The sequence below is a fragment of the Anguilla rostrata genome, chromosome 12 (assembly GCF_018555375.3).
Source record: "Anguilla rostrata isolate EN2019 chromosome 12, ASM1855537v3, whole genome shotgun sequence".
Lineage (NCBI taxonomy): Eukaryota > Metazoa > Chordata > Actinopteri > Anguilliformes > Anguillidae > Anguilla > Anguilla rostrata.
In genome coordinates this window covers 195,880-208,355 of record NC_057944.1, presented here as the reverse complement: position 1 = coordinate 208,355, position 12,476 = coordinate 195,880, and the positions used below count along the sequence as shown (strand labels likewise).

Sequence of the window (12,476 nt, the reverse complement as noted above, 5' to 3'; positions counted from 1 at the left end):
GGATATTGGTGGGAACTAAAACACATTGTCGTATACACCGGTCCAGAGCATCCCAAACATGCTCAATGGGAGACATGTTTGGTGAGTAGCCTATACAGGCCACGGAAGAACTGGACATCTTGACAAAGGAGAAATGCTAGCTAACAGTGATATAAACAAATCTGTGGGAAGAATTGGAGAGAAATAAGATATTTGTGCACATAGAACAAATTTTTGAGGTATTTAAATGCATTAAAAATGGCTGAAAACGTAAGTGTTGCATTTATATTTTTGTTCTGTGTAGAAATATATGTCATATGTCATTTTGCATGTGCAGCAAGGCAGTTGACGGTAAACCCGGTGAAAATGGCGAAAGCGGAACTGTTTGAAGTGTGGGTGTATTATATTATTTTAGTGCTTATTCATTTCAGTCATTGTCTTGCACCAGCTTCTATAGGACCAGTAACATTACCTACGGGATGTGCACCACTGATTGTAGAGTTTATTCCTGTTTCTGTCCTGTTGTTAGCCAGGTACGTAACGTTAAACACAGTGAAAATGCCGAAAGCGGAACTGTCTAATTTGTATTTTATTAGGATTTCTGAAATATAAATGAGTTTCCCGGAAAGATTTTTCAGATGCAAAAGCAATAGTTTAAATGTTGTATTTTTAGTTAGCCAGCAAGTCAGTGTAAGAAGTTAGAGATTTGCTTCAGTCAGAGGGGGGATTTGAACCCAGGTCTATCAGTCCCGTGAAAAGTTCTAAAAGACACTACCCAATGAGCTACGAGGGAAGTAGACATCATTGCTGCAAAGTTGTTCTGTTTTGAACGTGCATACTTCTATTTATGTTCATTTTGTGTTTGTATTCAATGTTTTGTCTCCAGTATGAAACCCTCTACCTGCTCGCTTGACCCTATTCCAGCTTACCTTTTCAAGAGCACTTATGATAAACTGTTATTAAATACACTTATTATAAATTCCTCCCTAGAATCAGGCATTTTCCCAAACCATTTTAAGACCGCAACTGTAAAACCTTAACTCATAAAACATAGACCTCTCCTCTCTTAGTAATTACCGCCTCATTTCAAATCTACCTTTCCTGAGCAAGGTTTTAGAGAAGGAAGTGTTTAAACAATTAAACAAACACCTTTCTGAGAATGGTATTCTTGAAAATTTTCAATCTGGCTTCAGAGCGAACCATAGTACAGAGACAGCTCTCGTCAAAGTTTTAAATGCTGATAATGGAAGTATACCTGTCCTCATTTTCCTTGACCTTAGCGCCGCCTTCGACACTATTGACCACAATTTTTTACTTGGCTATCTTGAGAAATGGGTTGGTCTCTCTGGTACAGTTCTAAGCTGGTTTCAATCATATGTTACTGGAAGGAAATTCCATGTCAAAATCGGGGAACACATATCGGAAACAGCAAATATTGACTATGGTGTGGCACAAGGCAGTGTCCTAGGACTTTTGCTGTTCTCAATCTACATGCTGCCACTGGGATCCTTAATCCGTCAGCATGGCGTGAACTTCCACAGCTATGCTGACGACACACTGCTGTATGTATCTGTGAGGCCTGATGACCCAAATACTCAGTGTAATCTAACTGACTGTGTGTCAGCCATTAATGAATGGATGAGCAACAACTCCGTAAAGCTAAATGAAGATAAGACTGAGATCCTCCTTGTTGGCCCAAAAAATAAGAGGGATCGTGTTCTTGCTAAACTGGGACATCTGACCTTGCAGACACGACCACAAGAAAGAAACCTCGGTGTCATTTTAGATTCTGACCTCAATTTTAAAGCCCATTTTAATTTGTTGACCAAAACTGCCTTTTATCATTTGCGCAATATAGCGAAGGTGAGAACTCTACTCTGCCAGCAAGATGCTGAAAAGCTTGTTCATGCTTTTATTTCTAATTGTCTTGGCTACTGTAATGCACTATATACTGGCTTACCAAAAGCAGCCATTGCAGAACTACAGAACATTCAGAACGCTACTGCCAGGGTTTTAACAAAAACTAAAATGAGAGATCATATAACTCCTGTTTTACACAACCTACACTGGCTCCCTGTATCCGAGTTGATTTTAAAGTCTTGCTCTTAGTTTTTAAGGCACTAAATGGCCTCGCCACCTTTTATATCACAGACTCCCTATCGTTTTATGATCCTCCACAAACCCTAAGATCCTTCCACAGCTGTTCTTTTAACTGTTCCCAAGGTCACCACAAAAACCTTTGGGTATGCTACTTTTAGCCACTACGCCCCAAAAATATGGAACACTCTGCCTTTAAATAGTAGACTTGCTGGCTCAGTTGACAGTTTTAAATGACAACTCAAAACGTACCTTTTCAATATAGCCTATAACTAGCAGTTGTCTGTTTTAATCTTTTATGATTATTTAATGCACTGTTTTCTCTTTCTTTCCAAAGAAACTGTAAATGCTATTTTATAAATAGTAACACTCATTGTTCTTATTTTCTCCCTTCCTCCTTATGTATGTGTATGGTTTTAAACTTGTGTTGGTGTTTTTTGTTTGTGCTGCTGAATTGTACAGCACTTTGTAACTTGGCTGGATGGTATACCTGCCGTCCCAATCTGAATTTTGGGAGGAAAAGCACATCATTTTAATCTTGCCCATCACATCACACATCATGTGGGCAATGTGATCAATGTGTAACAATGATGATCAATATGGAGATTTAGCTTGTGGCTACCTACACTTCTCAAGTAGATCAAGAAAAGATATGCAATGACAATTCGTTTTAAATAAAAACTAATTTGACTATTTTATTGTGTAAAGGGATTCAAATATTTTGTGTATGGCTTAGGCCTACCTTTAGAGCCACTGCCTTTTTGCCTTTGATACCATGGGAAAATCCAAGCAACTCAGCCAGGACCTCAGAAGAAAAATTGTGGACCTCCACTAGTCCAGTTCCTCCTTAGGAGCAATTTCCAAACAAATGAAGGCACCACGAGCATCTGTACAAACAGCTGCATACAAATATAAAAATATTGGGACCACACAGACACTGCATCGTTCAGGAAGGAGGCACAAATTAACTCCCAGGGCTGAACGAACTACGGTCCGAAAGGTTCAACCAAATCCCAAGACAACAACAAAGGAACTGGAGAAGGAGTTGGAGGCATCCAAAGTATATAAGTATACCCAAAGTATATACAACCAAAGTATCTACATCCACCATGGAGAGGATCCTACATCGCCATGGCCTGAAAGGTTGTTGTGCAAGGAAAAAGTCCCTACTCTAAGACCAGCACAAAAAGCATAAAAAAGCCAGAATGAAGTTTGCAGGTGATCACCACGACGAAGACCTAGCCTTTTGGAGGAGTGTTCTCTGGTCAGATGGAACAAAAATGTAACTGTCTGGCCATAATTATCAGCGTTATGTATGGGGGGGAAAGGGTGAGGCTTTTACTCCAAAGAACACCATCCCAACTATGAAGCATCATGTTGTGGGGGCATTTTGCTGGAAAAGAGACTGGTGCACTTCAGAAAATAGATGGCATAATGAGGAAGAAGGATTATCTAGAAATACTGAAGCAACACCTCAAGACATCAGCTAGGAAGTTAAAACTTGGTTGCAGTTGGGTCTTCTAGCAGGACAATAATCCTAAGCATACCTCCAAAGTTGTAACAAAATGGCTCAAAGACAACAAAGTGAATCTGTGACTAACAAATGCATATCTGTATCCCCAATCACAGGAAATCAATAGATAAGTGCTTAATTAATCTATTTCAGTTTATTACCTTTGAACTCAATAGAATCTTTGAAATTGATAAGTGTTGCATTATATTTTTGTTCAGTGTTGAACTGCACTTGTTTAAAACCACAAAATTCTGTTCTTCCTACGTTTCCTTCCCTAGTAGTGCCCTGGGTAGTGCTGCTGCCTGCAAAACTTTTGAATGTGTGATAGCACAGGGTCGAGTCACCCTCGGCCTCATGAAAAACTCTGTCCATTACATTGCCTTGCCGGGTAACTAAAAATTAAACATTTAAACTCTTTCTTTTGCAACTCTAAATTCTTTCAAGTAACTTTACTTGTTCTTGATCAGAGTAATACAAAGCATAGCTACGGACTTAGGTGGCTGAACATGGAAACAAAGCCATCAAAATATATGCTATTACTTGTGACACTGTCACATAAATTGTCTTTTATTATTTTGTTGTATTACATGCTAAAAACAAATATAACACTCATCTGTTCGATAAGGTGTTCCTGTGTTACAGTATTGCCTATCTAAAGATGTATAATGGTAAACTGGTCATCTTTCATGCACCAAAAAAAAACTTAATTCATATGTATTTATTTCTGTTTTCCTTTTTGTTATGTTTGAACTGTAATGTGACGCATTGTGCCTTTAAGAGATGTTCGTTCAGAAAACGAGAGGTTGTTCCGTTTCAAAATTCAGTGGCAGCAAGCCGGAGATGAAAGAGTCACTGCGTTGTTGTTAAATGAGCAAAAACTAGCTTATTCTGGTGTGTCGGTCACAATTATATAATTGCCTTCAAGCAAGCATTCCAACCATTGCTTGGAATCGGACACTGTCGTCACTTGTTTGGAGGATTGCCCGATTTCCCTTGGCTGCATCCAATTTTTTTTTTTTATTGAGGCCTATAATAAACAGTGTTGTTTTTGTCGTCTGGGAGCCTTAATTCATTGACTGATTTGGGGCAATAAGTGCATTTCCAAGAACTTTCCAGCGCATAATATGGCATTGCTACGGCATTCGTTTTTTTATATTGCTGTTGTGTGCAGTTTACGCTCATTCTTTGGTGTCTTTCGAACATATTGGCTCGAATCGGCCTTAATTAATTTATGTATTAATTTTGGTATTGACTGTTTTGACTGCGAGTCACAAGTTCATTATGTGTATAATTCCACTTTTTTATCCACTTTTCTGGGTAATAAAACTGGAACATTAAAAAAACTTTTTAAATGTGCACGATGATAAAATAAGGTTAGTAGTGCTGTGGTAAGGTATAAAGAAGTGCATTCCGAATTGGTTTGTGATGCGTTGCCTCCTCCAGAGAAAGCCATCTATGGTAAGAATTACATAGCTATATTTGTTAAATTGCTTCCTTAGTGCAGGTATAAGAGAACTTTCATCTAGTTTTGATTCTGTCTTCCATATTTCCTGTGGAGTCTGTTATTGGCTTTTGTTAACATGTGAACCCGAGTTGTGCCTGTGAAAGTCAAGGGAGCCATTATGAAGCTGAGAAATAAGAAAAAGGTAGTTGGAGATGTAGGCCAAACCTTAGGCTAACCAAAACATAATTGGAACATCATTGAGAAGAAAGGGCAAAGAGCCTGGTAAGCCAATGAAGACCTCTGTGATGAATGCAATGAATTGCCCTTAATTATGCTGCTATTATCTGCAGTTACTTCATCAGTCCAAATAAATGAGGCAGTATTTGTGGCAGCCATACATGCCTAAACCATAACACCCCCCACCACCATGTTTCACAGATGCTTTGGATCTTGGGTAGTTCCTATTGGCCTTCATACTGGACTCCAACTGTAGAGCTCTTGCCTACCTGGCAACTGTGATTTCTGAGCTCATCGTCCTCTCTTTCTTCTTAATGATGTCCTAAACAGTTGATTTTAGTTAGCCTAAAGTTTGGCCTAGGTCTCTAACTTTTTTTTTCTTTTTTCTCAACCTCACAATGGCTTCCCTGACTTTCATTTGTACAACTCTGGTCTTTACATGACAAATGCCAATAACAGACTCCAAAGGCAATCAAAAGGCTAGAATCAAAACTACATGCTGAAAGCTCTCTTATACCTGCATTAAGGAAGCAATTTAACACATCTGACTAATCAGAAATGCCTGTGACTCCATTTGTCCCAAACATTGTGACACCCTCAAATGGGGGATTATTTATAAAAGTGCTGTAGTTTCTACACTGGGAAACCAGAATGTAAAAATGCCTTTAAATAAAAGCTGAAAATGTGCAGTTGCTCCATTACAGATCTAAAGTTGTGGAGTAGAGAGCCAAATCAATAAAAATGTTAAGAAAAAAGATACCCAACGAGCTTCAAGCCAGCTGAATAACAGAGGACTGGATAGGTGCTCAACGTTACATTACATTTATTTGGCAGACGCTTTTATCCAAAGCGACGTACAAAAAGTACATTTCATGGTCAGCTACAAAACACAGGTTCAATAAGATAAGAGTACTTATTTTGTACAGCTATTTCTAGCCAAGAACACAGTTTAGTTCACACAGTGAACACTATTCTGACCTAACCTCTGCAAAGCCAACTAGGCAGAAGAATAAGCTACAGTATTAAGACAAATACAAATTACCAAAAAGTGCTGGGATGGGGGAACATGTAACAAGTGTCATGAAAAAGGTGGGGGGGTGGATTTAGAGTGAAATATACAGAGTGGTAGTAGTTAGTCCAGGTATAGTCTGGAGAGATGAGTCTTCAGGTCACGGCGGAAGATGGGTATTGAGGGAGAGGTTCGAAGAGGGACGGGGAGTTTGTTCCACCACTGGGGAGCTAGGGTGGAGAAGCTCTGTGATCCCTTTGGTTCGGGTGGGAGGGGGTACAATGCGCCCTGCTGCTGCAGAGTGGAGTGGTCGAGCAGGCGTATAGGATCGAATAGGTGTATAGGTGAACTGTCAACAGCCAGTGTGAACTGGGCTATAAAGTGCTATTCAAAAATTAAAATTAGAGATGTTATACATCATTGGAAAGTGGCATCACAAATTAGTGTATATTTCACAAACTGATTGTCCAAGACAATATATGACCTCAATCTTGAAAGGGGCATCTCTATGCGTAAAACCAATGGTAAGGTTGTATATTTATTCCATATTTAGTCACAGATATGTATAGAAGATTGACCTGGTACAATTCCACAGGAATTCATCTTGTTTAGTTTACTATTCAATTAGTAGCATAGTAGTACTGGCATCCCTTCACGGTATTGTTGGCTTCATCTTGTTACTATGATGGAATATGAAATTTTGTTAGTGAAAGAATATTTTTATGAACTCCCAGATAGACACAGTTGTCTAGTGTGTCATGCTTGGGGGTGTAGTTGCAAGTGAGACTACAGGGATGTTGTTAAATGCATGACCAAGTGACAATGGAAGCACTTAAAAACTTTGTATTTTGCATAGCTGTTGTGTATCGTATTCTAATAAAGCTAGAACAAATAGTTTCCACTCATAGCACTGAATGTCTGAGTTCAGCAATCTGAGGACACCTATGTCCTGGCCAATAGGGGGCTTGCGTGAAGGGGTTAAAAAGTTGAATCATGACATAGTTATTCGGCATATGGAATTTGGCAATTGCATTTCAGTCTGGCCTACTAATGAAAGTCAGTAACTGGGTTGTCACTCAGATCAAGGCTCCAGAGTGCGACCAAAAATCTGTCAAGTGCGACTAAACATTTTCATTGGTCGCACCGGTGCGCCTGACATTTACAGCAGGTCTGTCTCTGTGTGTTACGACAGAGTATTAGGGCCACATTGAGGGGAAAAAATTTGGAGATTTTGAGAATAAGGTCGTAATATTACGAGAATAAAGTCGTAATTTTATGAGAAAAGTCATAATATTATGAGAATAAAGTCAGATTATTTGAAGAAGAAAAAAGTCGTAATAAGGCTACGTGTTATTTTAGACGGGAAATATCAGAAGAGCAGCCTGCCGCCTGCGTTAAAATGAGGAAGGTGGAGTATCTTGTGAGGCTATACTTTAGTATAGGTTTCACAAATAACATCAGCACCACATTATCATAAGTATCATTTTTATTATCATTTTTCTCAAAATATTATGACTTTGTTCTCATAATATTATGACTTTTTTCTCAATTATTACTTTATTCTCGTAATATTACGATTTATTCTCATAATATTACAACTTTATTTTTGTAATATTACGACCTCATTTCTCGAAATCTCTTTTTTTCCCCCCTCATTGTGGCCCTAATACTCCGTCATAGTACAGTGTGTGTATATGTGTAGCGTTATTTATTTTTCCCACCCGCATTCTGCGAAGACCCGCCCCAACTCTGCCTCTGATTGGCTCTGACCCTGATATTCTCCTTCGCTGAATGTGGTTGGGGAAAAAATGGCATGTATGTGTGAAACCGCGCCATGTACTCCTCCGGGAGCCGCGCACCCTTCTGTTTGAGTTATTTGAGTTTGATTCATTTATTTGAGTTTGTCAAGCACTTTAAACATCAGCACTTTCTAAGTTTATTTTTAAAACAATTGAGGTTATTGTGATTTCTTGTTTGTGCTGTGATTTAAATAAAGATAAAACATTTGTCTGCACCTTTATTCCTAATTACAATCATTTACATCATGTGTTAAGAAATTACCAATGTGTATGGGAACTGACAAAAAAGGTGAAAAAGTTAGGTGCACCAGTGCAACCAATGTGAAACGTTAGTCTGGAGCCCTGACTCAGATACATTTTGCAATATTTATCCCCAAGTACTTTTTTTTGAAAATAATTTTTTTTTTTCTCTCACTAACATTTTTCACTTTTCTCTCACAGGTACTGTTTAGAGCAAATCAAGAAGGCTCCGCACAATGAGAGTGCCTGGAACTATCTCAAAGGGTATGTGTTCATGCTGAGCTCTTATAATTTATAATGTAATGTATTTTAACCTACAGTTTATTGAGAAAACGCCCTTAATGAAGTAATACATCTTTTCTCATCAGCAGGAAATAACAAAAATTTTATCAAATAACGTAATATAACAGCCTGCACAAAGAATTTTCCAAATCATACATCGATATATTCATGCTTCGATTAGTCAGGGCAGTAGGTTTAGAATATCTACCAAAAAAAGGTTTTAGTGAATTTTTATTCATTTTTTAACTTTCATTTTTAAATTTTTTTTTTACTAGCCCCCTCACAGCCACTTAGCAAGTAGCCAATCAGTGCCAAAATCACGCAGTGGTCAAAGGGAGGTATGGAGGTACCCAATACCACCAAGTTTCATAGGTCTCTGTCATGTGGTTAAGCCTGAACTGGGGACAGAGGAAAATGGCAAATAGCCTGTCCGAAATGGTGGTAACAAATAAGGTTAAGATATAGGTTCCAGGTGAGGAAGTTGATCAGTACAGCACATTTTTAATCACTAAAAGACAACAGTGATTTTCATGAATTTCGATTTTTAACAAATGTGTGCTCTATGGCACTACCATGTGACTCAGTTGTAGAGTGCCTATGTAGCTGCCAAATTTTTTAAAACGTTTTGGGTGACAAACCCCACACACATCAATATGTATTGGCTTACTGCAGCCATATACATTTATAAAATTTTGTTTATATAACTTTTAAAGAGAAGGTTCAAAGGGCTTTATTTGTCTGGTTTATGCTGGTGAGACAAACTCCTGGTAGACTGCAACATAACGCTTCAATAATAATAATGGTATACAAAAAAGAAAACATGAATAAAAATAAAAAGAGAGAAGAATATAAAAAGGAGTAAAAAAAGAGCAATATAATAAGTAAAAAAGTAAGTCCTAAAATAAGTCTTAGGAAGCAGTGCAACTGATACAATATAATACAGTTAGTACAAACAAAAAAGAAAAATACAAAGTAAACCTTAGGACGGTAAGGTGCTGCAGTGTACATAGAGGTAAAGAGGTGTAGGGTAAACGTCCCTATTAAGCCCACGTACCATATAAGCCCACTTGCAACTTCTGAGTCAAATAAAAAAAAACTACATCATCATTTTTTGCTGTGTGTTGTTTTTTCAAATGAAGCTGCTTGTTACGTAAATGACACTTTTTATTGTAAGTCAATCACATTTGTCGATAGTGAGTTATCGAAGCACATGTGTGGCATGTGCCTGCTGATCCCAGAAGAAGTTGCAAAAAAACTTGGTACCCTCAGAAAATAACATTTTTTGTATATTTATACTATTGTTTTTGGAAAGTACTCACTTGTTATCAAAATTTAAGTGATTAGTGTTTTGAATGAGACATATGTTAGAATATTACCTGAATTAGAAATATTGTATCTTTTGAAATCAAAATATGAGTTTTAGCACGCTAGCAAACAGACCACATGCTGCATCAGTACAGTAGTTACATAGTATGGTTCATTGTAATGACATAAAGCATGATAAGCATGTATAGTTTATATTTTTGTATGCAGTTTATATTATTATACTGTTAAATAGACAATAAATGTGTATGTTTATCTTTATTTATTTTTTAATTAACATTTTTACCTGGTGGGCTTAGAGGGGACTCTAGCAAAAAAATCACACTGTCTGAGGTGGATATAAATGAGTATCGCTAATTACTTCTCTACATGATCAATTTATACTTTTCATATTATATTAGTGCACCATATATAGATTTATTTCATATAGTTGTTTTTTTTAATGTCATGTGAGTAGAATAAAATATTCTGTCTTTTAACCATAAATGCACTGATGTTCCCTTTAAGCCCACCTGTTCCCATTAAGCTCACTTTACTGTGTTTTAGTGGGGATTTCCTCCCTTTTGACCTTTGAACTATTTTCCTCCCTAATTTTGACCTCACCTACTGAATCAGCTCCATAATTCAGATAATTAATACCCACGTTTAAATATCTGTGATATTGCATAGGTCAGTTCATTCTGGATAGGCCTATGTTCTATCTTAACATTAGCAATCATTTTTTAATCTTTACTTTTCCGATGAGTTTTAGTTTAAGATGACTAAAGAACTACAGTTCATGCCCACGCATGATGGAAACGCAAGTTCATCCTCTGCAAAGCAGGGCTGTAGGGACCTGGACCATTCTATTTGCGCAATCATGAGGTCATTGAAAATCTACAAAAAAAAGATGAAAGCCATGAACGACTTGTTAGAGTAAGACAAAGACAACCACAACGTGGGCAAAAGATTGAAACAAACAAATAAAATAAAGCTTAGACCACCCTATAACCTATGTTATGTTACACTACTAAGATGGAGCATGGAGCAAATGATAGCCTTACTAAAACGATACAATCACCTCAAAGAGCATAGGCCTACATTTAGTCTAGGAGAAAGTAGAAATTGCAGAAATGTTGACATCTTTCTTGTTTATTTTGTTTAAGTTATAGGCTAATGATACATGAGCTTCAATATGTTATGACTGATGTCTCCTCATAATGAACTGTATGTTTTAACGTTACTCCACAATGAACTGAATGGTTTTAAAATGTGTTTTTACAATGTTTTCAAACTACTATCCTAAATGTGATTAACATTTGAAAAGTTATTGTTTAATTGTAAATCCTGAAATTGACTCATTTACTATCCTTAGAACATTAGTATTGAACCTGAAATTGTTTTTGTTCAGTCAGTCGGTCTTCAGAAATCTTCATAAAAAAACACCTGCACTTTCAACCAGCTGACTGGACCAGAAATTCTGGCCAGTTTCAAATTCCAAAAGCACACCATAGGATAGAGATACAGACAAAATGACAGCACACATTGAAAGATGAAGTATTGAAGAGTAATTTCTACTGTAGTTTTGATTTTGTTCGTAAATAGTTTTTTGGCTACATTCCAAAGAAGACATGTTGTAAGTTTAGCTTTTTCTATGTTGACAACACAGCAAAAAGGCTGGTCATGCCTATTTCAAATGCCATTTACAGGCCATAGGATAGGAGTGGAGACAAAATGAAAATAGCTATTGAGAGCTAAGAGATTACAGATTTGATTAGAACAAGTTTGTATTGTTAAGATTTTTTAAATATGTATTTATTTATCAACAAATCATGAAGTGGGCTTATTTGGAACACCCATGGGCTTAAAGGGTACGTTAGGTACCCATTAAGCCCATGCCAGACATTTGACATATTTTGACAAATTAAACAATAAAAACATTAGAAATTGGTATAAATTAATTATTGACACTTCAAATGAGAGATTAGACTTTCATTTTAACTAAAATGTTCTCACTTAAATTGGGGCAGTATATATTAAAAATGTCTGAAAAGCGGATTTGGTGGGCTTAATAGGGACGTTTACCCTATGTGCTTGAGGTATTCAAAAAAATATGAAAAATATGTGCAGAAAAGATGTAAACGGGTAGTTGGTCAAACTATTCCAGGACAGTTGTCCTGGCTGTGCAGTTAAAAGCACTGATGGCCTGAGGGAGGAAGCTCCTCCTAAGTCTCTCAGTGCTGGTCCTGTGGCTGCATAGGCGTTTGCCTGACCGCAGCAGCTCAAACAGTCCGTTGTTGGGATGGAAAGAATCCTTCATAATCCTCTTCATTAGCCTCGAACCGTGCATAAAAAGAGTCGTCTGCCAGAGTAGTGTCAGCACTCCCCATAGGGGGGCGCCTGCCCTTATGGTCTGTAATGTCTCATAGTCCTTGCCACATGCGTGGGTGTCTCGCTGCTGGAACTGAGACTCCACTCTGTCCTTGTAGCGACGGTTCGCATTCTTGATTGCTCACTTCAGCCTGTAGGACACCGCCTTGTACTCCGTCATGTCCCCAGACACCAGTCCCTCAT

General features: G+C 37.6%; 1 protein-coding gene across 5 annotated transcripts in view; it reads left to right on the top strand.

Moving 5' to 3' along the window:
• The window catches only part of fnta (farnesyltransferase, CAAX box, subunit alpha), a 73,938-nt gene that overhangs the window by 44,049 nt on the left and 17,413 nt on the right, over window positions 1–12,476 (top strand). For all 5 annotated transcript variants that reach the window (XM_064302813.1, XM_064302814.1, XM_064302810.1 and 2 more), the window contains exon 7: window positions 8,520–8,582. In XM_064302813.1, the coding sequence (XP_064158883.1) occupies window positions 8,520–8,582 (63 nt within the window). The remainder of the gene's footprint in view (window positions 1–8,519; window positions 8,583–12,476) is intronic.